The sequence below is a fragment of the Phalangium opilio genome, unplaced genomic scaffold (genome assembly GCF_054372755.1).
Source record: "Phalangium opilio isolate 3A_F unplaced genomic scaffold, DU_Popi_V2 ptg000070l_1, whole genome shotgun sequence".
Lineage (NCBI taxonomy): Eukaryota > Metazoa > Arthropoda > Arachnida > Opiliones > Phalangiidae > Phalangium > Phalangium opilio.
The window spans coordinates 6,659,668-6,686,009 of record NW_028324182.1 but is presented as its reverse complement, the minus strand read 5'-3'; the positions used below and the strand labels follow the sequence as shown (position 1 = coordinate 6,686,009).

The 26,342-nt window shown below is 32.2% G+C and overlaps 2 protein-coding genes and 1 long non-coding RNA gene across 3 annotated transcripts in view; 1 reads left to right on the top strand and 2 right to left on the bottom strand.

Annotated features, from left to right (window-relative positions):
* Positions 1–7,656: 7,656 nt before the first annotated feature.
* On the bottom strand, positions 7,657–12,970 carry LOC149661313 (uncharacterized). The gene is made up of 2 exons (XR_016368834.1): positions 11,954–12,970; positions 7,657–7,885 (listed from the first exon to the last, which is right to left on the bottom strand). It is a non-coding gene; the product is annotated as an uncharacterized LOC149661313 (long non-coding RNA).
* Positions 12,971–12,989: 19 nt separating this feature from the next.
* Alg7 (Alg7 dolichyl-phosphate N-acetylglucosaminephosphotransferase) lies at positions 12,990–15,888 on the top strand. Its single transcript, XM_089842788.1, has 6 exons — positions 12,990–13,589; positions 13,685–13,799; positions 13,865–14,225; positions 14,650–14,923; positions 15,398–15,641; positions 15,714–15,888. The coding sequence occupies exons 1-6, from the start codon at positions 13,441–13,443 to the stop codon at positions 15,783–15,785; spliced, it is 1,215 nt and encodes a 404-aa protein (XP_089698914.1). The 5' UTR covers positions 12,990–13,440; the 3' UTR covers positions 15,786–15,888.
* A 779-nt stretch (positions 15,889–16,667) lies between these two features.
* Positions 16,668–26,342, bottom strand: part of LOC149661311 (uncharacterized) — a 190,939-nt gene continuing 181,264 nt past the window's right edge. Inside the window, exon 11 of the mRNA XM_089842783.1 lies at positions 16,668–26,229. Coding sequence (XP_089698909.1) covers positions 25,433–26,229 — 797 coding nt within the window. The 3' untranslated portion in view covers positions 16,668–25,432. The remainder of the gene's footprint in view (positions 26,230–26,342) is intronic.

Below are 26,342 nucleotides of genomic sequence, written 5' to 3'. Positions count from 1 at the left end.
TTGGTGATTTTTATTCACGCTTTTAAAAAGGCGAGGGGCTACTCACTAAAAACTCGTTAGCGATTTTAAACGGGATTGGGATTGTGGGTAACTTAGGGGCTACGGGTTGTTATTATTTTACTAGTTATGAACGGATTATTAAGCATTCACACATTTGCCGCTAGGGGAGCTGCAAACGTAGTTACGTATTTACTGACATCTAAAACATGATAAAATTCTGCTAGACATTCGTGTAAGCAATAGATAGTTCATAAATTGCCGCTAGGGACGCTGTATACGTAGTTACTATTTACTGACATCTAAAACATGATAAAATTCTGCTAGACCTTCGTGTAAGCAATACATAGTTCATAAATTGCCGCTAGGGGCGCTGCGTACGTAGTTACGTATTTACCGACATCTAAAACATGATAAAATTCTGCTAGACATTCGTGTTAACAAAAGATAGTTCATAAATTGCCGCTAGGGGCGCTGTATACGTAGTTACGTATTTACTGACATCTAAAACATGAATAAATTTGCCGCTAGGGGCGCTGCATTCGTAGTTACGTATATACTGACATCTAATACATGAAGAAATTTGCCGCTAGGGGCGCTGTCTATAATATTATATAGGCCTAATGGTGTGTTCTCTAATTTGAATTAGCGCCCACGTCACACTTCGAAGCGCCCCCAACGACGGAATTTACTATAAAACTCGGACAGTACTTGTCCAGATTTCTTTTCTCTCTGCGCCGGCGACCAGGCAACATCGTTCCTTGATCAGCTCCTCGTAATCCTGACTTTCGAAGGCAGTATTGGATGGAAAGCCACGTTTTACGCCGACTCTAAGCTCTCCGCCATTGAATGTCCATTAGAACGTTGAAATCAACGCGAAAGGATAAGCCTAGTACGGTATGTGTAAAAGTCTTTCAATAATCCAAAGCCATCCAGCTAGCAATTTATTATTTTATTTACTCCTAGAGTTTAAATTATTTAGGTAGAGTTAATTGTTAGTTGATTGTTAGTTAATTATGTTTATTTATTGAAAATTAACTACAATATGAAGAAATTTCCAGACACGAGGTCAGTTTAACGAGGCTTAATTTAGAACATCTTAAATCAAGTACTTGGGCTCATATTAGGGGAAATTTAATTCCTTATCTATTTTAAATAATAAACCTCGACTGTTTGCAAATTAGGCTTTTAACGGCGCGAAAACATATTACCTGAAATGAGTAACGTATGGTTTAACGGGGCTAGATAAGGTTGCACTAGGCTAGGCTAAACCTTTTATAAAAATTTATCCGGGCCTGACACTAATCTCTAAGGTTTTACTTTATGCCGTCGTTTTAATTTAAATTAACGAGGGTATTTTAGAATTATTACGCGTAAATTATAGATTTGAGATTATAAAATTTCATTCGTGGCTGTATTTAATTATCTTAGATAATGAACTACGGTCTATTTAATAAATTGAATGGTTTAAATTAATTAAGGTTAACTGTTAATAAGTTATCATTAATTATGGAGATTAAGTCAATTTAATAATTTTAAAATGAGCCACGAACGCGTAGTTAAGGCTTGAGATTTTTAATTATATTTCACGGGAATATTTTACGTAGTTTTTTCTTAAATTATTTTAATCTATGGTATTGTTTCCGTGAGTTTTTATTTTGTTGGCACCTTGAGTAGCCGTTTAATTCGGATATGGAAATTTCTTAAAATTTAGTGCAGTTCTTACATTATATTTATGGGAATATTTTACTTGGTATTTTTTTCTTAAATTATTATTTTGCTAGGACCTTAGAGTAGCCCTTTAATTCTGATTTGGCTTAATATTTAGTGTGAATTTTAAATTTTGTTTTTGGGAATATCTTACAAAGTTTTTCTTCAATAATTTAGGGAAACAAAACCATAGATTAAAATTATTTTTTGTTAGGCCCCTCTAATTCTTATTAATATTTGTTATTAATATATTTTCATTTTTAGACTCGATGACGTTCTTGGATATTCTGTTGCTGGTCATTCGGAGAAGTTTCCTAGCAGATGATTTCAACCTTTGTTAGAGACGCTCATTCCATATGACATCTTACTTGGATTTGCGATACAAGATGTTTTCAAACCTGTGGTGGCCTGCATATCATTCTCTACAACGATGCGATGAACATCACCGAATCTAGAAAATTCAATTTTTTATTAGAATTATATTTGCAGCTACTTAATTTCTTTTTACACGTTCAAATTTCTATTTACTGAACACTTTATATTATTTTTTGTTGAAAATTTTTGTAAACACCTTATTTTTTACTTTTTGTTCAATAAATTATGCCTTAAACCACTTTTTTTGTTTTCTTAAAAATAATTTGATTAAGAGGGAAGGTTTGAATTTTTTAGCTCTAAACAGATAGCCTATTTTTGGGGACCCTCTTTTAAGGTTTTTTTAGCTTATACTAAAAAATAAAACGATCAAAGCCTAAAACAAGCTTAAATTGTCTTAAAAAATAAGCCTAAAACAAGCTTAAATTGTCTTAAAAAGTAAAAAAAAGCCTAAAAAGGGCCTCAAAATACTACCCTAAGTCCAGACCCTAAAAAATTCAAGCCATCCCCAATATCGAAACTTTTTAAAGAAAACAAAGAACGTGAGGCAAGGCAAAAAATTTTTATTGAGAAAAAAACAATTAAGGAGTTTACAAAAATTTTCTACAAAAAAATATTTAAAGCGTTCCATAAAATAAAATTTGACCGCAAAAAATTAAATGAGGTAGGCTAGTTACCGATTAAATTTAAAAATAAAATTAAGTTATCTGGCGGAAAAACTTCACGGTCCAATCAGTTCGAAGGCCTCGTGTTTCGCAAATCCAAGAAAGATGTCATCTGGATTGAGGGTCCTTAACATCGGATGAACTTCCAAGTCTACTTGAAAACGTCTCTGAATGACCAGCAACAGTTTATCCAAGAAAATCATTCGCGTCTAAAAATTAAAATAAATTAATTACAAATATTAAAGCAATGCCTAATTTTAAAATAGGTGCTACTTTAAGCCTAACAAAATAATAATTTACCGAAATAATCCCATAAATTTAAATAATTAGCGAAATACTAGCGATATATTGCTAAGAAATTTTCCTTTAATAATCCAAGTTAAATTTCTTAAGCCTTGTTCAAATGTCTTACCCTCGTGGTCGTGGTTTATTTAATTTTAATTCAAAATTATTATTTAATAGACTGGATTTACGAAAATCATAATAATTAACTGCCTGTTTCATTAAAACTACTTAATTTATTAAAACAATAAGCTATTTAAAAAAGGCTTACATTTGCTGCGCATTAACAGGTTTGTTCATTCCAACATGGCCTCGCTGAATCGATTCCAAAAGAACATTCAATGGCGGAAAACAGCTCTAGATTCTGAATTTATTCCTTGACGGCGAAAAGAAAAATGGTTGATCGTCGGCGAAAGGCCTGATTTCCAAGAGCTGAGCAGGAAACGATCTTGACTCCACGATGCCAATCGAAGAAAGAAATTTCGGACGGTTACTCAAGAACAAAGTTCTCTCCCGCAAGATTTACGCCCTCAAGACGTTAAAAGCAGACGACACTAATAGTTGTAAATTCAACCAAGGAGTAATACCGTTTTTCCGTTGGCCTATTCCATGGAGTAATTTGGGCTCCAATGAAATTACTCCATGGAAAAGGACAATGGAAGGTATGGAGCAATAATTTAGGAGACACCAAATTTTTTGCAATTTTGAAGAGAGTTTCCTTCTCGCTCCAAGAAAATTACTCCATGGAAAAGGACAATGGAAGGTATGGAGCAATATTGTAGGAGACACCAATTTTTATGGAATTTTAAAGAAAGTTTCCTTCTCGCTCCAAGAAAATTACTCCATGGAATAGGCCAACGGAAAAACGGCATTATTCCTTGGTTGAATTTACACCGATTAGTGTCGTCTGCTTTTAACGTCTTGAGGGCGTAAATCTTGCGAGAGAGAACTTTGTTCTTGAGTAACCGTCCGAAATTTCTTTCTTCGATTGGCATCGTGGAGTCAAGATCGTTTCCTGCTCAGCTCTTGGAAATCAGGCCTTTCGCCGACGATCAACCATTTTTCTTTTCGCCGTCAAGGAATAAATTCAGAATCTAGAGCTGTTTTCCGCCATTGAATGTTCTTTTGGAATCGATTCAGCGAGGCCATGTTGGAATGAACAAACCTGTTAATGCGCAGCAAATGTAAGCCTTTTTTAAATAGCTTATTGTTTTAATAAATTAAGTAGTTTTAATGAAACAGGCAGTTAATTATTATGATTTTCGTAAATCCAGTCTATTAAATAAAAATTTTGAATTAAAATTAAATAAACCACGACCACGAGGGTAAGACATTTGAACAAGGCTTAAGAAATTTAACTTGGATTATTAAAGGAAAATTTCTTAGCAATATATCGCCAGTATTTCGCTAATTATTTAAATTTATGGGATTATTTCGGTAAATTATTATTTTGTTAGGCTTAAAGTAGCACTTATTTTAAAATTAGGCATTGCTTTAATATTTTTAATTAATTTATTTTAATTTTTAGACGAGAATGATTTTCTTGGATAAATTGTTGCTGGTCATTCAGAGACGTTTTCAAGTAGACTTGGAAGTTCATCCGATGTTAAGGACCCTCAATCCAGATGACATCTTTCTTGGATTTGCGAAACACGAGGCCTTCGAACTGATTGGACCGTGAAGTTTTTCCGCCAGATAACTTTATTTTATTTTTAAATTTAATCGGTTAACTAGGCTACCTCATTTAATTTTTTGCGGTTAAATTTTATTTTATGGAACGCTTTAAATATTTTTTTGTAGAAAATTTTTGTAAACTCCTTAATTGTTTTTTTCTCAATAAAAATTTTTTGCCTTGCCTCACGTTCTTTGTTTTCTTTAAAAAGTTTCGATATTGGGGATGGCTTGAATTTTTTAGGGTCTGGACTTAGGGTAGTATTTTGAGGCCCTTTTTAGGCTTTTTTTTTACTTTTTAAGACAATTTAAGCTTGTTTTAGGCTTATTTTTTAAGACAATTTAAGCTTGTTTTAGGCTTTGATCGTTTTATTTTCTAGTATAAGCTAAAAAAACCTTAAAAGAGGGTCCCCAAAAATGGGCTATCTGTTTAGAGCTAAAAAATTCAAACCTTCCCTCTTAATCAAATTATTTTTAAGAAAACAAAAAAAGTGGTTTAAGGCATAATTTATTGAACAAAAAGTAAAAAATAAGGTGTTTACAAAAATTTTCAACAAAAAATAATATAAAGTGTTCAGTAAATAGAAATTTGAACGTGTAAAAAGAAATTAAGTAGCTGCAAATATAATTCTAATAAAAAATTGAATTTTCTAGATTCGGTGATGTTCATCGCATCGTTGTAGAGAATGATATGCAGGCCACCACAGGTTTGAAAACATCTTGTATCGCAAATCCAAGTAAGATGTCATATGGAATGAGCGTCTCTAACAAAGGTTGAAATCATCTGCTAGGAAACTTCTCCGAATGACCAGCAACAGAATATCCAAGAACGTCATCGAGTCTAAAAATGAAAATATATTAATAACAAATATTAATAAGAATTAGAGGGGCCTAACAAAAAATAATTTTAATCTATGGTTTTGTTTCCCTAAATTATTGAAGAAAAACTTTGTAAGATATTCCCAAAAACAAAATTTAAAATTCACACTAAATATTAAGCCAAATCAGAATTAAAGGGCTACTCTAAGGTCCTAGCAAAATAATAATTTAAGAAAAAAATACCAAGTAAAATATTCCCATAAATATAATGTAAGAACTGCACTAAATTTTAAGAAATTTCCATATCCGAATTAAACGGCTACTCAAGGTGCCAACAAAATAAAAACTCACGGAAACAATACCATAGATTAAAATAATTTAAGAAAAAACTACGTAAAATATTCCCGTGAAATATAATTAAAAATCTCAAGCCTTAACTACGCGTTCGTGGCTCATTTTAAAATTATTAAATTGACTTAATCTCCATAATTAATGATAACTTATTAACAGTTAACCTTAATTAATTTAAACCATTCAATTTATTAAATAGACCGTAGTTCATTATCTAAGATAATTAAATACAGCCACGAATGACATTTTATAATCTCAAATCTATAATTTACGCGTAATAATTCTAAAATACCCTCGTTAATTTAAATTAAAACGACGGCATAAAGTAAAACCTTAGAGATTAGTGTCAGGCCCGGATAAATTTTTATAAAAGGTTTAGCCTAGCCTAGTGCAACCTTATCTAGCCCCGTTAAACCATACGTTACTCATTTCAGGTAATATGTTTTCGCGCCGTTAAAAGCCTAATTTGCAAACAGTCGAGGTTTATTATTTAAAATAGATAAGGAATTAAATTTCCCCTAATATGAGCCCAAGTACTTGATTTAAGATGTTCTAAATTAAGCCTCGTTAAACTGACCTCGTGTCTGGAAATTTCTTCATATTGTAGTTAATTTTCAATAAATAAACATAATTAACTAACAATCAACTAACAATTAACTCTACCTAAATAATTTAAACTCTAGGATTAAATAAAATAATAAATTGCTAGCTGGATGGCTTTGGATTATTGAAAGACTTTCACACATACCGTACTAGGCTTAACCTTTCGCGTTGATTTCAACGTTCTAATGGACATTCAATGGCGGAGAGCTTAGAGTCGGCGTAAAACGTGGCTTTCCATCCAATACTGCCTTCGAAAGTCAGGATTACGAGGAGCTGATCAAGGAACGATGTTGACTGGTCGCCGGCGCAGAGAGAAAAGAAACCTGGACAAGTAGTGTCCGAGTTTTATAGTAAATTCCGTCGTTGGGGGCGCTTCGAAGTGTGACGTGGGCGCTAATTCAAATTAGAGAACACACCATTAGGCCTATATAATATTATAGACAGCGCCCCTAGCGGCAAATTTCTTCGTGTATTAGATGTCAGTATATACGTAACTACGAATACAGCGCCCCTAGCGGCAAATTTATTCATGTTTTAGATGTCAGTAAATACGTAACTACGTATAAAGCGCCCCTAGCGGCAATTTATGAACTATCTTTTGTTAACACGAATGCCTAGCAGAATTTTATCATGTTTTAGATGTCAGTAAATACGTAACTACGTACACAGCGCCCCTAGCGGCAATTTATGAACTATGTATTGCTTACACGAAGGTCTAGCTGAATTTTATCATGTTTTAGATGTCAGTAAATACGTAACTACGTACACAGCGTCCCTAGCGGCAATTTATGAACGATCTATTGCTTACACGAATGTCTAGCAGAATTTTATCATGTTTTAGATGTCAGTAAATACGTAACTACGTTTGCAGCTCCCCTAGCGGCAAATGTGTGAATGCTTAATAATCCGTTCATAACTAGTAAAATAATAACAACCCGTAGCCCCTAAGTTACCCACAATCCCAATCCCGTTTAAAATCGCTAACGAGTTTTTAGTGAGTAGCCCCTCGCCTTTTTAAAAGCGTGAAGAAAAATCACCCATAAAATTTTCATTAGTGAATAGCCCCTCGACGCGCTGCCTTTAACAGTGCTAACCCATATTCCCAATCCTTTTTAATCTAATTAATGCATTTTAAAATCCTATATATGCCTGCTGTAACTTAATTGACAAGAAAAGGAATAAAAAATGAGATTCATAAAATCGACGAACAATTTATTTATTCTATAGTACATTTATGAAGTATAAACAAAAGTATATAGATATAAAAACAAAAAGTAAACTTGTTGAAACTTGCTCGCGGCGTGTGATATGAGAAGCCCTCTTTTATCACTGAATGGCGTCGATCCCGTCCCCTCTGCTTGGCACTGGGAAGAAGACGTGAATAGGCTCATAATGTGGCAGATGCTTGAATTTTTCTTTGAAATTAGAAAAGTTCATTTTTAACTCATTATCGACAAAAACACTTGTATTATTACTTGGAATGTTTTAATTAGCACGAAAACTACAATAAAACACAAAAACTACAATAAAACGCACAGAAACTACAATAAAACACACAGAAACTGCAATAAAACGCACAAAAACTACAATAGAACGCACAGAAACTACAATAAAACACACAGAAACTACAATACAACACACAGAAACTACAATAAAACACACAGAAACTACAATAAAACACACAGAAACTACAATAAAACGCACACAAACTACTATAAAACACACGAAAACTACAATAAAACACACAAAAACTACAATAAAACGCACAGAAACTACAATAAAACACACAGAAACTACAATAAAACACACAAAAACTACAATAAAACACACAAAAACTACAATAAAACACACAAAAACTACAATAAATCGCACAGAAACTACAATTAAACACACAGAAACTACAATAAAACACAAAAACTACAATAAAACACACAAAAACTACAATAAAACACACAACAACTACAATAAAACACAGAAACTACAATAAAACACACAAAAACTACAATAAAACACGTTAAAACAGCATAGAACAGCATAAAACAGCATAGAACAGCATAAAACAGCATAAAAACACAATAAAACATCATAGACACACATTAAACAGCATAAACACACTTTAAACAGCATAAACACAATAAAACAGCGAAAACATACAATAAAACTGCTTAAAACAGAATAAAACAGCATAAAAACACAATAAAACAGCATAAACACACATTAAACAGCTTAAAATAGAATAAAACAGCATAAAACACGATAAAAAAACATAAATAACAATAAAACAATTAACAAAAAATGGAAAAATAAGGTAACAAATTAAACAATTATACAAAAAAGAGTTTTGCTTCGCAGTCCTTAAAAAACTGCATTTATACACAATCCGCGACACTTTTTACCTCTCCGTGTGACGTAGTCCAGGAGAGGTTCTGTAACGGCCGTGTCTGTGTGTGTGTGTGTGTGTGTGTGTGTGTGTGTCTGTCTGTCTGTGTGTCTGTCTGTCTGTCCGTTGTTACACCCACGTGACCGCGTTCGCAGTTTGCGTATCGGAGCAAACGTGTTCGCCATTTCCGAACTGCTTTCGCAGTCACGGAAATGGCTCCTCTACTTGAGTTCTCACACCACCATCTTCTAGTCTTTGTCCATCCCACACAGACACCAGTCTGTTCTTACTGGCTTCTAATCACCACCATATTTTGTTCTTCATCCATCCCCATGGACACCAGTCTGTACATAATGGCTTCTAATCACCACCATCTTCTGGTCTTCGTCCATTCCACTTGGACACCAGTCTGTACATACTGGCTTCTAATCACCACCATCTTCTGTTTTTTGTCAATCCCACATTGACACCAGTCTGCACTTACACTGGCTTCTAACACCACCATCCACTGGTCTTCCGTCTATTCCACATAGACACCAATCTGTATCATTGGCTTCTACTTCATTATCATCGTTTGGTTTTAGGATATACGCGGCGATCAGCTAGGGTTACGAGAAACGTCTAGCCTCCCTAAGGTGGGATCGCCACCAAAGGTTTTCGCAATTGCGCTTTTTCCTTACTATTATAATGGAAACGAATCGTATATATACCCCAAAATTTGAAGAATGTGGGCAAGAGGGGTACCCTTCGCTTTAAACGTCAATATTAGCAAAGTGTGAGATGATAATAGGTATAACTTTATTTTAAACGATTTAACTATTATTAATGTTAATTATTGAAGATTAAAATAATTAAAAATAATTATATTTATTTAAATATTAAAGATAATACTCTCGTGCAAAGAGAGAGATTATCATCGCCTCCTATATCTGCCAAGGCCCTTGCATGCGATATATTTCATTCATTGCCTCCTATATCTATCAAGGCCCGTGCATTGCGATGTATTTTTCAAAACAACAACCAAAATGGGAAGCTCCTCTCAGAAACATAATAATTTCTTTTCTCTGTATATGAAATGAAAATATGGATAATATTGCGCTCCTTCTTTAATGGTATCAATCCTTGCCTGTCTATTAATATTTTACGTAGTAGTAATACGTTTTTAGCGAAGTTTAGAGAGGATAAACATAAGCGAGATTGTTATGGAAAAAAAATACTGCTTCCACTAATGGGTTTATACTCCTTGTGTCTGTGTGTGTCCGTCCATTGTTACACTAGTGCGTCGCGTAAGCAGTTAGCCTTGTGTTGATGTGTTAAGAAATCATACAGAACCTTAATATTCCCTTTTTCCATAATATAAAGTGAATATGTGGAAGTATTTTTCGTAATTATGATGCATTAAGTACTTTTGTAGCTTTAAAGCTCTGTTTCATTTTGATATTCCAAAGATTTTTTTTAATATTGTTATTTGAAATGGCTGTTTACATATTGCTTAAGCTATACTACATCTGTATATAGAATAATCCTTGGTTTAGTGATTTCATGAAGAAAACTAAGACCTAGACTCCGGCGGGTATTACAAGTATTATCCGCAATAGGCTTAGAGAAATAAAGAGTGAATAATTGAGGCCTGAGGTGAAGTAAACTTGTGGCTTTGATTTTCGTGTCTGTAATGAAGAGACATCAACGGTTCAGAGTGAGCCGAAAGTTAAATACACTCTTAAATAATCATGTAAAGATTTTACAATGGAAGAAAAGATCATGGTGGCAATTTAATTAGTAAAAGGGCTAATGGTGAACGGGTAGTAGCTACAGACTTATTATTCTCTTTATGGTGCGCATTGACTATTAGTGCGTCTAGCTACAATTTAGCTTTGGTGTTATTTAACGTTAACATTCATGTTGGCAAACTAAGAATATTGTTGAGGTGAGACGAGACGATAGTGTTTACACTGCAAACCAGTTGTGAATGTAGCTATCAGAATATAGGCTAAACAGCTGAAGCGCAGACTTCATTTCCTGTTCTTTTCCCCATTGACTGATTTCCATGTGTCCAAGATTTATCCTTATTGGATGTAAAATGTCGTCTGCTTTACTGTACATTCGCTATGTTTGGAATACTGCTTCAATATTTCGTAAATTTTTACTTAAAAAAAAAAAAAGAAATAATTCCATATCTAGGTAAATAAGTTTGTAGTAGTAGACCTCTTGACACGGAGAGGTAATATTTTGGTTTTCCCAACTTGTTCAAACCCACAAAGGGCCAGAAACTAGAAATTATTATACTGTATGTATTGCAATTTGAAATGAAGTTTAATCGATATGAGAAATTTGGTTTTAATTGCGTAGTTCAAACATTTGTTATGATTAGAAATTTTACAACAAAAACGGGTATAAATGCGGCGTTTCGAGATAAAGGGAGCTTAGATTTTCACGTATGAAATTATATAGAATCTGTTCCCGTAAAAACTTATCCCTGTCAAATAATTAAGGCGAAAAAATACAAAATGAGCTCTTAGCATTTTAATTTTTCAGGGTGGAACAGATAAGAAGAACACTTATTTCGAGTAAAATGTCGCTTTACTACTCCTAAAATGAGGTTCCACATTCTGATTTGTGGCTTTAAAAGCAGTGTAGTATTTCTGACCTTTATCATACATTCAAAAAAGATGTTCAAATGTGTGTTGTTACATCTTGTATAAGTTTTAAACTTCAATTCGAACTCGAGTCATAATCGTCCTTGATTTAGCTCTTTGTTCCAAAACGCCGCATTTATACCCGTTTTTGTTGTAAAATTTCTAATCATAACAAATGTTTGAACTACGCAATTAAAACCAAATTTCTCATATCGATTAAACTTCATTTCAAATTGCAATACATACAGTATAATAATTTCTAGTTTCTGGCCCTTTGTGGGTTTGAAAAAGTGTCGCGGATTGTGTATAAATGCAGTTTTTTAAGGACTGCGAAGCAAAACTCTTTTTTGTATAATATCTGTCCCTTTTTGGGGAGAAACGTTATTTGGGAATAAATTAGTTCTGGAATAGTCAAACTCAATCGTCCAATTTTTTAAGACTAATTATTTCACTAAATCGTAACTTACATTTGGAAATTGGAATGGTCGGATATTACAATGCACTGTATAAAAACACACTATGCTAAATATTCGTTGGTTGAAACCATGTGAAAATTATAAAAATTCTCCAACTATTTCTTTGTGATCATTTAACATTAGGCTTAGAAAGACAAAAAATAGGCCCAAAAAGTTTTAAAAAAATCACGTGAACTTAATTAGAGAATCAAAATGGTGAAATTAAGCGCGAGATTTGAATTGAAACTTTTATTGAAATTCAGCGCGTGCTGGCGCGTGAGCTAGCGCGTGGTTTAAAAATATTATTTTTGAAAAAGGCCAAGTTAACCTTACACTACGAGAAATGAGATACTATACCTTTTCAGCCTTTGCTAGTGCTGTAAAGTTAGGCTGTGAAAAAAGTGTACCCCCTTGGTCGCGAAACCTTGGGTCTAACTCGCAAAAATTTTTCCACCTCATAATGTTAAGCTCCATAGAGTTTAACATTATGATTTCGGATTGAGTATAAATAGAAAATCCCTGACGGGATTTTCTTAATAAACGAGCAAATAAAAGAATAATTGAATCCAAAAATCAGATAGATAAAAATTAATTGGACAAGAAAAATCTACATTCTTCACTAGAACCAGAAGCGAATTACGCTAGAACCATAAGTTTATAAGATGTTCCATAAGTGTGTCACTCGTTAATGAGAGCTTGTCATGAAGTGACGTAGGTGAAACGTCATAGATTATCGGAAAGCGACGCCTAGTGAGGCCCTGTCAAAGGCTTAGTACAGACTAAAGAGGAGGATGGACTGCAAAACCGAGTGTAGTCAATTCTCACGTCGTTCTTGAACTAGCTCTCATTAAGCCTCTAACATTTCGAAGTATGGGTAGTGACATACTTATAGAACATATCTTATAAACTTATGCTAGAACCCTATAATCTACTTTTGAAAAGAGCTTAAGGTTATACCCAGCCCTGGCGATACCATTTAGTATCCCGTCACGTGATTACTGTCACGCGCTTATTTCAAAATCAAGTTTAGCCTACTTTTTAAGAATGGCTTCACCTTTTTTCGAAACTAGATTAATTTGTTCCGAGTTAAACCTTTGGGAAACCAAATCATCTTCGGATAGTTTATATTGTTCCAGCTTACCCGATGATAAAATAGAGGACTGGGTGAAAACGGGTAAGTTCAAAGTTCAACTACAACAATATTACGTTTTAACAAGTTGGAAAAACCAAAATATTTACATATAAATGAAATCAAGATTGCATAATTACTTCGCAGTTAACTTTAAATAAATGTCATACATCAAAATTAATTTTTTAACAATATTTGTATGATTATGTCCCGCCCTAAATTCCTTAAACACAGTGAGTAAGCAGACGATAATATTATCTATAGTGTTCCGCGGAATCCCCGCTATGCTGACGCTATGAAATTTGGGCATTATAATTAATCATTAATTACAATAATTATAGTTTTTCATTTAAATTATTCGCTGACCATAATGTTCCTCTCGGTAATACTCTCGATTAACTGTTGCATGGCCGTCTTGGGATTCGTAATATGTTATCGAATTATTCCCAAGTTTTCTGACATGTTCCTAGCTGCTGGTCTAGCTGGAACTGACATGAGTAAAAGAAAACCACAAAAAATGTAAATTTACATAAAACACGACCTATTCTTCAGTTCTTAAATTAAAACAAGTCTTAAATTCCAATACATATTCTCTCTTTTCAAATTTAAAATAGACCAGAGGCCATGGGAGTTATTGTTGGATCGGTATTCTTGATAATCATGTTTCTGTTCATACCTGTACCTTTTTTTCAATATCTTTCATCTGAAACCGATTTTCCTCATCACGAGGTATGAAAAAGCCTTTAATTTAGTCTTGAACTTCCTTTTCAAATCTCTGTGAAACCATTTTCCAGTTTGTTGAGCTTGTAGCGGCACTTCTATCAATTTGTTGTATGCTTTTACTTGGTTTCGCTGATGACGTTTTAGACCTAAGATGGAGACACAAATTATTACTGCCAACAATGGCTTCTTTACCTTTATTAATGGTGTACTACGTAACATTTAATGGTACAACCATTATTATACCAAAGCCTTTACAATCCTTACTCGGTCACGACCTATGGTTGGGTCCATTATATTACGTCTATATGGGAATGCTGGCAGTTTTTTGTACAAATGCCATTAATATACTCGCTGGTATAAATGGATTAGAAGTTGGGCAATCAGCAGTAATAGCGATATCAATTATAACTTTTAACATCATAGAATTATATGGTAAAAAGTTTACCGTAAGTAGAAGTGAGATAAGACTAGAAGTACTGAGCTAACCAAATTCTTCACTTGGCGAAAGTGAATATTCTTTTTAACACACCAACGGTTGGCCCTCTGGTGGCGGTTTCTGAATTTCCCCTCCAAAACGTGAGACGCTCGCGGTGGTAGACGGCCGAACTAGATTCAAGGAGCCGCGTCCGTGTTCCGCGGCTTTAGGTTGAGGGGAAGGGGGGTAGGAAATGTTTTTGGAACTCGACCAATTTTTTTCTCTCTAGCGTAGGCGCTATCATGGAAACGGCATAAAATCCTCAAATTTGTTCACTAGTGCCAGGATCTACTATCAATGCTAGAGCCCTTCACTTCTAGTCTCATCTCACTTCTGCCGTAAGGTGTTTAACAATATATTGAAAGTGCGATGTATTTTTAGGGGATTTTTCCAAAGCTCATATATTTTCATTATACTTTATGCCAACATTCTTGGGGACGACTTTAGCTTTATTATTACATAATTGGTATCCATCGAGAGTATTTGTTGGTGATACCTATTGTTATTTCGCTGGTATGACATTTGCAGTTGTTGGAATCCTGGGGCATTTTAGCAAAACAATGCTGCTGTTTTTTATACCGCAAATATTTAACTTTCTCTTCTCAATTCCGCAAATATTTCACTTTGTTCCGTGTCCTAGACATCGACTTCCAAAGTAAGATTAAGTATCCCTTCCCTCTTAAAGGCCGACTTCCAGCGAAAAGGGTTCTAACGAACTGAAAACCGAGCATTGAGACTAACAATGAAGCGACCGTGCCGATTTTCGAAGCCCCGCTGGGTCAAAAGTTGGAAGGGTTCTCGCTAACTAAAAGACGTGCAATGTGGTTCTAGCGAACTGAAGATGAACAATAGAAATCCTTTTAAATTTATTTCCTCTCGAATATTTGCTTTCCCCTGAAGGAGATTCTCTATTGCGTATCTTCAGTTCGCTAGAACCACATTGCACGGCTTTCAGTTAGCTAGAACCCTTCCATCTTTTACCCAAGCGGGGATTCGAAAATCGGCACGGTCGCTCCATTGTTAGTCTCGATGCTCGGTTTTCAGTTCGCTAGAACCCCTTTCGATGGAAGTCGGCCTTTAAACTTCAATTTAAATTATTTCAATCAATGAATTAATTAATTTTAATTAGGTACAATAAAGAAACAGATTTATTACATACCAGTAAATCCCAATTCAAAACCAAGAGTCTTTCTATTCTTGGCGTGGCTTTTTTGAAGTTGTTTTCGTTTTTCGGTTTAATTGAATATGAATCAGGATTGGGAGAGGATAAAGAATTCTCCGAATGCACAAATATGACTCTAATTAATTTGTGCTTGAAAATATTAGGTCCAATGCGTGAAAGTAACCTCACATCTTGCCTTCTAGTCATACAGGTTTTAATTCACCTCTTAATTGTTATTATTCCTCCCATTAATTAAGTACTTAATATTAAATTTTATTTTCAGGTGATATGTAGCTTATTTGCTTTCAGCATTCGATACGGATTTGTTAGACTTTTTTACGATGTTAAAACATGAAAAATATCACTGATAGTGGTTAAATAATGTGTAGCAAATTGATTTTTTTGTAATATGAAATTTTTAAGTGATTTTTCTATAATAAAAATTATATTAAATCGAATTGTGTCGATTCTTTTAAATTAATCAATGTACGTGATTATGTGAAACATTAAATATAAAATGAAATTTGCTATAATTCCATTCTTAAGTGGCAATCCTTCAGGAAATATAGCAGCTGAAAACTTGGTGCAATTTCTTCTTTTCGTTAATTCACCTTATTTCTGTAAGAAATAGTAGTAAGTCGGCCGTGGGGTGGGCGTGAACGTTTGTTATATGTCACTGCAGTTTGTATGGTGACCTGGTGAGACCAGAGATAGATTTAATTTTAGAAGTAGGAATGGAGAACGTTTAGTATTTACTTCAGTCCGACTCATAGACCACCCAGTATAGAGCCCCTCCCTCCAACACGTAACGAAAATTTTAAATTATCTTATTGGCTCACTTAAACTACGTTTTGGTGACGTTGCTGACGGGGATGGCGAAAATACGTAATTCCTATTTACCTGTGTCGCTATGACTCGCCTCTTCTTTCATACCCCTCTGTCCCGTGGGAGGGGGTCCGGAACTTTGACGCGCGCCCAGATTACTCTGTTCTCCATTCCTACTTCTAAAATTAAATCTATCCCTAGTGAGACCGGTTTGTGAAGGCTCTTAAGACTTCCTTCCCAAACTGGTTATGACGTCCACGTGCACGGACAGTCAGAGCTGCACAATGAAAATTTTTAAGAAAGTAGAATGCTTGACAAGTCACAAATGACAAAGAAGAGTGTTGAGCTTGGATAGAGAGAGTCATGGCAGCAAAATCGGCAGAGGGAAATAGGGAAATGATAGATCAATCTGTGACAATCAGCCTCCAGTTTTATTGCCATCCATGTAACCATCTCCCTGATAACATAATCAAAAACCGGTTTTTTTTTTCTTTTAATTTCCGGCTCTGACGATTAATTAAAAACTAAAATTAAACAATGATTATAATTACGAATGTAATAATTACAAAAATGGGTATTCACAATTTTCGTTTGGTTCAATCCTAACTCGCCCTAGAAATTTCATCATCAAATTCGCGAATGTTTATGAGCTAAAGGTTGGAATTAAAGTTCGGGTTGTATTTAAATGGGTTTTCTAAAGAAAAAAAAATAATTATGAGGAAATTCAAAATATTGTAAATGTACGTGTGACTAGGACCTTGGGTTTCGACTCTCCAGTCTATCGAGATTATTTCATTTTTTTTTTCTTCTTAAATCATTTTGATGTTTCTTCATTTATTATTCATTTATTATTTTTTATTAATTATTAATTATTCGCACAAATATATTTCCATGGAAATAATTAAAACAAAAAATTCATAAATCAACGCATTTCTTTTTATATGTAATAAAATTTGAAAAGTTCAGAAAATGTAACCATCTTATTATTTATTTTTTTCTCGCGTTTTTTTGAAAATCAAAATGAGGGTGGTAGTGTTTATTTGTTTGTTTAATGTTTCATTGAAAAAATGTCTCTGATGATATTTTTCAAATATTTATCTCACCAAAACTATATAATTAAAACGAAAAATAAAAAATAAAACTGGACCCCAGTCTAATTTAACAATTAGGAGAATGGGGTGCTAATTTCTTTGAAAAAAGTACGAAAATTGATGGCGTCATTTTTTATGTTTTTATGTTTATATCAATACCCGTTCCGATGGCAGAAATTCACACTCATATATATTTTTGTTTGTTTGTTTTTTTATACAGTTACACATCTACCCTGAGCTTTGTTTGTTAGTGTTTATCTGTTTTTGAAGTTTTACCGGTTGTATTTTTAAATGCAATCAGTTAAATAACACTGTCAAACGCAAGTATATTTCATATATTACAGTCTAAAGGTAATTAACACATTATTTATTTAAAATTTGCACAAGTTGTTAATTTTTATCTTCTCGAACGGTACAATATTTCGTTGACAACTATATGCAATTTCTATAGCTCGACGTGTTTTCTCGTTAGGGGGAAATTAAAAACTGTTTTTTAATTTATCGCTTAAAATTAAAATATTTCAGATTCCATCAACTCGATCGTAGTTGGGAAAAATTAATAATCCAATCTTAATAAAAAGGAAAACTTTCGCTGGGTTGCCAATAAATTCTCAATTACCTTACAGGAACCATTTATTTTTGGCGATTAAAATTAATTTTTGTATCGTTATTTCGTTAAAACTTTCTTTACAATATTTTTGATTCAGGGTTTGTTTTAAACGAAACAACGTTACAAATTTACTTTATGTAATATATATTTAACTGGATATTTTGGGGGTTTTTTTGAGGTTTTTGCAATGGGGTGGGTGGGGGAGGTAATAATGTTTTCACACCTAAAACGTACGCGATAACACTCAGTAAAAAGTTTGATTTAATTCTTTATTTCGCGTTCGTATAAATTAGCTTATTAATTAAAATTATAATTAACTAAACAACTATGCATGGTGGCTGATTTTTCTCTTGAGAATGTGTTGTGTCTCTTTTGGGGCGTGGGTGGGGGAAGCGCTATTTGTACGCGTAAATAATACTGTTTACTTTTTGAATATGTGGTACGATTTAAATAACATAAAAAAAATGGTGTTGGTTGTTTCGATAATTAATTCACAAACAAAAAAATATGGTAGATAAGTTTTGAATTTGGTGCTCATGTCAAGGGGGTGTATTGTTGGTAAAAATTTCCCAATCATAATTGGTCCTTAATTAATTAATTAACCAAGCTAATTAATTCTGTTAAAAATTTTGATGTTAATTTTCCTTTTTCGAGTATTTTTTTTTTTTGTTTTACTATGATAAAAGGTCTGCCATTTTTCATTTGATTTTCAATGAGTTTATGGAAAGACAAAGTTTCGCCATATTTATAATTTTTGATTTTTTTTTTATAGTTACAATTTTTCTCCACAATTAAATTTAAAATTAAAATTAACAAAAGTACCCCCGTACAATTTTCTTATAACAAAAGGGGTTTTTCCATGTTATTTTGTTAAATATTTTTCAAGTACATTTATGTACAAATATTTACCGAAAAAAAATCTTTTTTTTTTTTTAGGATTTGCTAATTGATTTTAAATTTTTAATTAAGTTTCTTTTGCAATTTGATTTTGACCCATTCGTTAATTATAGAACGCATTTTTTTTTGATTTTGTTATAAACTTCATCTTTTACATAAGAATTAAGGGAGCGTAGATTTCAACAAAATTCGAAGTATTAAGTTAATTGATGTTTAAGATAATTAATGAATATTTTATTTTCTCAATAATGAACAAAAAATGAAAAGAAAAATTATGAGTTTCGGCTGACATTTTGTTTTTATTTATTTATTTATTTATTTAATATAATCGCGATTTTATTTTGTAGTTTGGTCATGCATTTTAAATATTTTGAAAAATGTACGAGCATAATATAATCTATAGCTTTTGAAAAACGTATTTTTTTTTAATAAATGTTATTTCAATTTTTTGACAATTGAAATATCCCTGAAATTATGTCCATTTTTCAAAGCCTTGAAAATACCTGCCAGAAGTTACTTGAGGGGGGTTAAGGTAAACTTTTTATTTTCATTTAAATTTAAATTTAATTTTAATTTCAAATACGGTACCACGTTTTCAAATTAAAACAAAATTAAACTGATTTACATTTTCTACATTTTCGTTTCAAAATATTTTTCTTTTAGTGCCTTTAATGTACCAGAAAAGAAAATAAAAAAAGCTGTTACCGTTTTTAATTTCAATTGTGGTGTTGTTGTGAAATGTTAATTGTTTACTTATTTGTTTGATTGATTACGCTAATTTCGTTTATTTAGCTTTAGGAACTTTATGTTTCTTCATTTAATTTTTTTTTTAAACTTTCGAATAAGCACCAGAAAGGAAGGCCATGACAGTTCATTTAAAAACAGAAAAGTTTATTACATTTTTAATATTTACGGTGGATGGTGGATGGTGGTTTTTGTTTATTTGTTTAATAAATAAAGTGATAATGAGGAATTCTGACTGCTTTCCAAATATTATCCTTTAAACAAACAGTCGGGAAATTAATATTATTAGACGTGACATTTTATTAGACTCATTAAAATATTTTTAACTAATTAACTAAGAAATAAGGGCGTGTTTTTAAAATTTAAAGTTAATTACTTATTTAAATAAGCTAGTTTTATATTATTGTTTAAACAAGATGACGAAAACCTAACACGTGCTTTTTTATGATAAATTTTTGAAAATTATTACTAAAATTAATATTTTTTACTTATTAACTAAGAAATAAGGGAGTGTTTAATTAATATAGTTATTGATTTTTAAAATTGAAAGTTAATTACTTATTTAAATAAGCTAGTTTCATATTATTGTTTAAACAAGATGACGAAGACCTCGAAGACCTAACACGTGCTTTTTTCTGATAAAGTTTTGAAAATTATTACTAAAATATTTTTAACTAATTAACGAAGAAATAAGGGCGTGTTTAATTAATATAGTTATTGATTTTTAAAATTGGAAGTTAATTGCTCATTTAAATAAGCTAGTTTCATATTATTGTTTAAACAAGATGACGAAGACCTAACACGTGCTTTTTTATAATAAAGTTTTAAAAATTATTACGTAATAACTGAAATGCTGATAAAACACGCATTTAATTAATAATTTCTAGAAACTAATTAAGATTTTAACAAAATGTCAAGTCTAAAATATATTCCCCGGTTCATTTACGCGGTGGTATAGTTTTCGAAATCCCAAAACTGTGTAATTTGTTTTTCAATTCACTCTTTCTGAATCAATGTTTTCATCAAATTTTTCAATTTTCAATTTCAAAAAATGAAAAAAGCGTATTGGTTTTTCCTATCATTCTCTTTGGCACTCTTTTGAACAGATTTTTATTTTTTTGACCAAACTGACGTGACGTAACATTATGTATTAATATGAGGGATGAAATTAAACAAAAAAAAAAACTTAAAAGAAAAAGAAGTATACAGAAATAAAATGTATACAATAAACAACAAAAAAAGAGACCCGTTTTGATTAAAATAAAGTTTTTAAAGTCGTTTGTTGGTTTTAATTGCTTAAATCCCTGCACTAACCAGATTTTTAAACCCACACACCATATTTTGTTTATAATCTTTTTTTTTAATTATTATATAAACGGTCGAGGATTAATCATGCTTTTTCTTTCATTATTTCAGTATTTTTAAAATGTTTATTTTCATATTTTTTGAAGATTTGTTTTTTTGTATTTAATCTGTATAAATCTAATGTTTTATTAAATACCTTTAAATAGATATATTTAGAAGTTAGGGGATTTTAATTATTGGGAAATTAGACACGGTTTTCTTTCAAAAATGATTAAATTAATTCTGTATCAGAATTTCATGGTTTTCTTTTAAAATTGCGTTTCAAAAAAATTAAAATATTTTTAAAGCGATAGTCGCGAAAATTTGGTTAAATTTAAAAATTAAGGTTTTTGATTTAATGAAAATTTTATTTAAGTTAATCGAGAGAAGCTATATAATATTAAATGTAAAATCAAATTAATTATTTATTCCGAATTAAATTTATTAGATTGGAAATTTGACTTTAAAAGTAATAGTTAAATTCTAAGTCTTTTAGTGTAATGAAATTCATAACCAAAATATTCTCACGAATACCGCTTTAAGAGAAAACTTGAAAGAAATTTTTCCTTTTTTTTTAATTAATTAATATCTAATTAAAAGTTAAAATTTGTCCCCAAAATACGGGCTGGTTATTATTTTTTTTTTATATTTTTAAGGCAGCCAACTCTCACTGACCATTCTCCTATTAGGTTTAAGTGTTTCTCGTTATTTTTTGTATTTTTGTAGTTTTTTTTTTGTATGTGTGCAGGTACGCGAAGAATTTTATAAATTAAATCCCAAACATTATTGCATTTTCAAATACAGTGTATCATATAAAAACTGGGTATTTTTTAAAGGGTATCGCATTTATTTTTTTTTTTTTTTACTCCAAAAAATCTTCATTTTTAAACTACTATAACAAAACTAACAATTTTTATTTTATTTTATTTTTTATTTTTTACTCTCTAAAAATGGGGGGTTTTTGGGGGGAGTTTTTTTAAGTCTTTAAATTTTTATACACGAAGTTTTTTGATTTATTTTCTTTTTTTTTCTTTTAATATATTTTACAAAATCGGGGATTTGATTTATTATTTTTTTTTAATATATATAGTATTTGATTTAGTATTGGCCGAGGTGTGTTGTATTTTAAAAGACACATACGTCAATAATTAATATACATTAAGATGGAGTTCATTAAAAGCTTTAATTTGATTAAAACTGCGTGCGTTTAAATTTAGTCTTTCTTTTCTTTTTTTAATTATAAAAAAAATTACTGAATTTCAACGCGGTTTTTTTCAATTCGAAGCTAAAAATGAGCGTAGTAAAATCTATAAATATATATAAATTATTGAACGTAATATTAAATCGTTAAAAAATGAAAAATAATGTAGTGGTATTAAACCTGAGTGAAAAAAAAATCCTTGAAGATTTTTGAGTTTGAATCACGTATGTTTAAAAATAAAAATATTTTAAAACAATTACAGGGGAATATAGGGTATATATTTAATTTAAATTTAATAAAAAAATGACTGTATTTTAAGGTATTTTTGTTGTTTTTCACAATATTGACGCGGCGGTATATGGGTAAACCTGGGGATATTGTTCTCTATATTAAATAGCATTTTAACTACTACACGAAAAAACCCGCATATCTATTTTAGCTCAAATATAATTTTTTGTTTTTTACCGAAGAGTTTTGAGTTTGTATCACGTATGGTGATGCACCCCACCAGAAGCTTTAGCCCTGAGAGTTTTACTTTTTTGACGTATTACACGTATTTATAAAGACGAAGAGAAAAACAAGATTTTCTCCCGTTAACTTCTACAATATTGTATTTCTTTTTTTTCTTTTAATTATTATATAGCCACAATGAAAAAATAATGTTTGAAGATGCGCATATCCGTTCAATTGTCTAAATATTTTAGAACAATTTTCGGGAAAATGCAAAACCCGTATATCGTTTTGTTTTTTTTTTTTGTTTGTTTAAATGTTTTTTCTTCTATTTAAATTGTAGGACACCTTTGCTTTTTTTTTTTAGGTTTAAATGTTCGTTTTTTTATCAATACCCTTAACGCGTTGCGTTTCTGTGAGCAAAATCAGGGTCAAAATTCTAGTTTCAGTTCTTAATAAAAAAAAAAAAAAACAGTCGTACCAAAAAACGAATTGCTTAAAAAATGTTTCTTAATTTATATGTTTCGAAAATTAAAATTAAAAAAAAAAAAAAAAAAAAAAATTATTTTCGTGGTCGAATTTCTTACGTTTGTTGAATTTCCTCGATCGGTTTTTTTTTTCCATCCACTTGTTGATTTCAAAGCTATTTTTGATTCATTTTTTGATTAATTTAATTGCCCCTTAATTTTTTTAATGATTTTTTAAAAAATACGTAAATAATAAACTTTGAATTATGTAAAAACCTTTTCGAAGAATGAAAATTTGGACCTAATAATTATAAACCTTCATTAAATTAAATCTCATTAAATATTACGCCCTAATTAAATTATATACATTCGATATTTTCCACCGTATTTTCAAACCGTTTAATATTTAAAATTTTTTTTAATGAGATTAATGAAGGTTTAATTTTTAAACTGATTAAAAAGGGGTCACTTTTTTATAACAACATAATTTCCAAATATTTTTTTTTGAGCCATTCAATTACTCACCTAAACTTTAAATACAATTAATTTCCGACCAAATTCGTGTTAGTTTAAAAAAAACTGAACTAACGTAAAAAAAAAAAAAAATTGTCAAATAAAAAAATTCCGTAAAATATCTTAAGTTTCAACTATATTTTTTTGAAACTTTTCGTCCCTCAAAAATTTTGCTCAATAATCATTATATTTAAAACGTTGGGAGCATTTTTTTTTTTTTTTTTTTTCAATCCTATTTTTGAAAAAAAAAAATTTTTCACAATTTTTCGGCGGTCCTTGAAAAAGTTTATAGTCCTCCGCAGAAATTTTGAAATATTTTGGAAAATTTTTCAAAAAATTCCGCTCACCCGCATCAACACACTATAGTTTTATAGTTCGTTTTTTTTTTTGAAATTTTCACTTGCAGTTCTATTTCATAGTCTGGCAAATTTTTAGTTTATGTAGTGTGTTAACATAATCTGCCACACTGTTTTTAATATATATATATATTTCTTATACGTTTTTAAGCTACCAGACAATTTTTTTGATGAGGTATTATAGAGTGGCATTGGCTGCTGCGAAAATGTTTTGAAATTTTTCATAAAACTCTAAAACACGCAGCGCTAATACAAAAAACGGAGAAGCTAGAAATTTGTAACTATATTTTTTTTTTACCTTATACATATATTTATATATATATATATAATATATTTACCTGTTTGTTTTTTGTTTTTGTATGAGATTACCATATTTTTTTTATAAACTTAAAATGTGAAAAAATTTCTCTTTAAATTTTTTCCAATAAGTTTTGAGGTAGCCAGAGTTTTGTAATATTTATAGTTAGTGTTTTTTTTTTTTTTTTTTTGCCTTAAATTTTATACACGGTTTTCGGGATGTTAATTTTCTAGGCATAATTAAAAAATTAACGGTTGGCAGTGGAAGGGGGGGGGGGGTAAATTGGTGAAAAATTAACTTAAGAAACTGGACATCGATGGGATAATGGTAATTGATAAAAATTAATAATTATTTCTCGGGATTAAAATTAAATAAAACTGGCCAAAACGAAGCGTGGTTGGTTATTAAAAATTTTCGGGTTAATTAATTAGGGGGGGGGGGGTAATTATATTAATTTATATCGCGTTGTGTAAATTGAGGTACAACGCCACGTTTATTTGTTTGTTTGTTTGTTTGTTCCCTGAGTTGCCGCAGAGAGCTCTTGATTCGATTTTATATTAAAAAAAAAAAAAAAAAAACCTTAAAATTTAAAAAATTCCTTTAAAAATGAATCGCAACTGGGAATATTAGCGCACGATCGAAGTTTTTTTTTTTTTTTTTGCTTTTTTGCTTTTGGTGGTGGAAAAAAGTATGGCGAAAACATGCAGCGCTTGGCTGGCTGGATGGTCGCGTTATTTTTCAGATATATATCCCGAGCCGCGATTCGATGTTTAAGAATAAAACAGAAATCAATCGCATCTCCGCGTATTAATTTACAGCAAGGCCGATAAAGAGCTCGAATATTATTTTTACAACATATTGACTTTTCTTATGGATCTGATATGAATTTCTTTATAATAGGAACTGTGTTATGGCCAACATTTTAATTCTAAAACTATTTTTTTTTTGACGTTTTTATCTATAATCTTTGCGAGAATCGGCGTGAAAACCTATCTCGGTTTAATAATCTTTCGAAAAAAGATGAAATGGTAAAAATAGATAATTTTGTTTCCACCATCCTTCGATTCTCCTATTATATTATTCCAATATAAACTCGGTTGAGGGAGGATCAGGGGCATTATTCGTTAATAATTTTGGGTTTTCTATAATTTCGTTCGTGTTGACGTATTTAATTAACTTAATTATTAATTAATTAATAAGAAGGAACTATTGTTCCGTTTTGACGGAGGCGCCGAGAAGCGCGGGCGGGACCCGATTCGTGATGACGCTTGAGGTATTGATGGTTGTCGCCGGGTTGATTGAGGTAGCAGGTTGAGCGGAACTAGAAGAAGAGGCGTGTATTTGAAGGGGTCGGAGGGAGCCGCCTCCGACGGTTGAACCGAGAGGGGGCAAGGCGCCTCCCACGCCTCCCCCTCCCATGGGGGGCGACGCTGCCCGGGAGTGGGTGGGCGATGCCGAACCGATACACAACGAGGTAGCCGAGGCGGTGGCGTTAGTGGAGGTGGCGCCGAGGGCTAAGGCGCTGCCGCCCGTCAGGGCCAAGGGCACGGGCGATCCGACGGGCGACGATAGAGGAGGAGAGGCGGACATGCCTCCCGGCGGGGGATTGATCCTCTTCTCCTTCTGGCGCCTGTTGCAGAACCAAACCCGCACCACTTCCTTCTCCATGGACAAACTGTCAGCCAACATAGTAATCTCTTCGGAGGTAGGTTTCGGGTTCTGAACGAAGGCCTTCTCCAGCGCCACGCGAACGCTCGTCTCGATACTCGTCCTCTTCTTGCGGCGCCTCCCGATCGATTCCGGGGTCGTGTGAGCGTTGGTCAGCGCCGACGGATTGTTCAACGATGCGTCCGCGTCTTCGAGCCACCGCTGGAGAAGTGGCTTCAATTTGCACATATTCTTAAAACTCAGGTTCAGCGCCTCGAACCGCGAAATGGTCGTTTGGCTGAAATCGTTCCCGTAGAGTTTGCCCATGGCCAACCCGACGTCGCCCTGAGTAAAACCTACGTTATCGCGAATAAAAGCAAAAAGACAAGAGCGCGTTCATATTCGGAAAGCTCGACTAGTGGCGCGCGGAATAAAAACACTCTGGAAATTCCCTGAAAATTTTGACCTA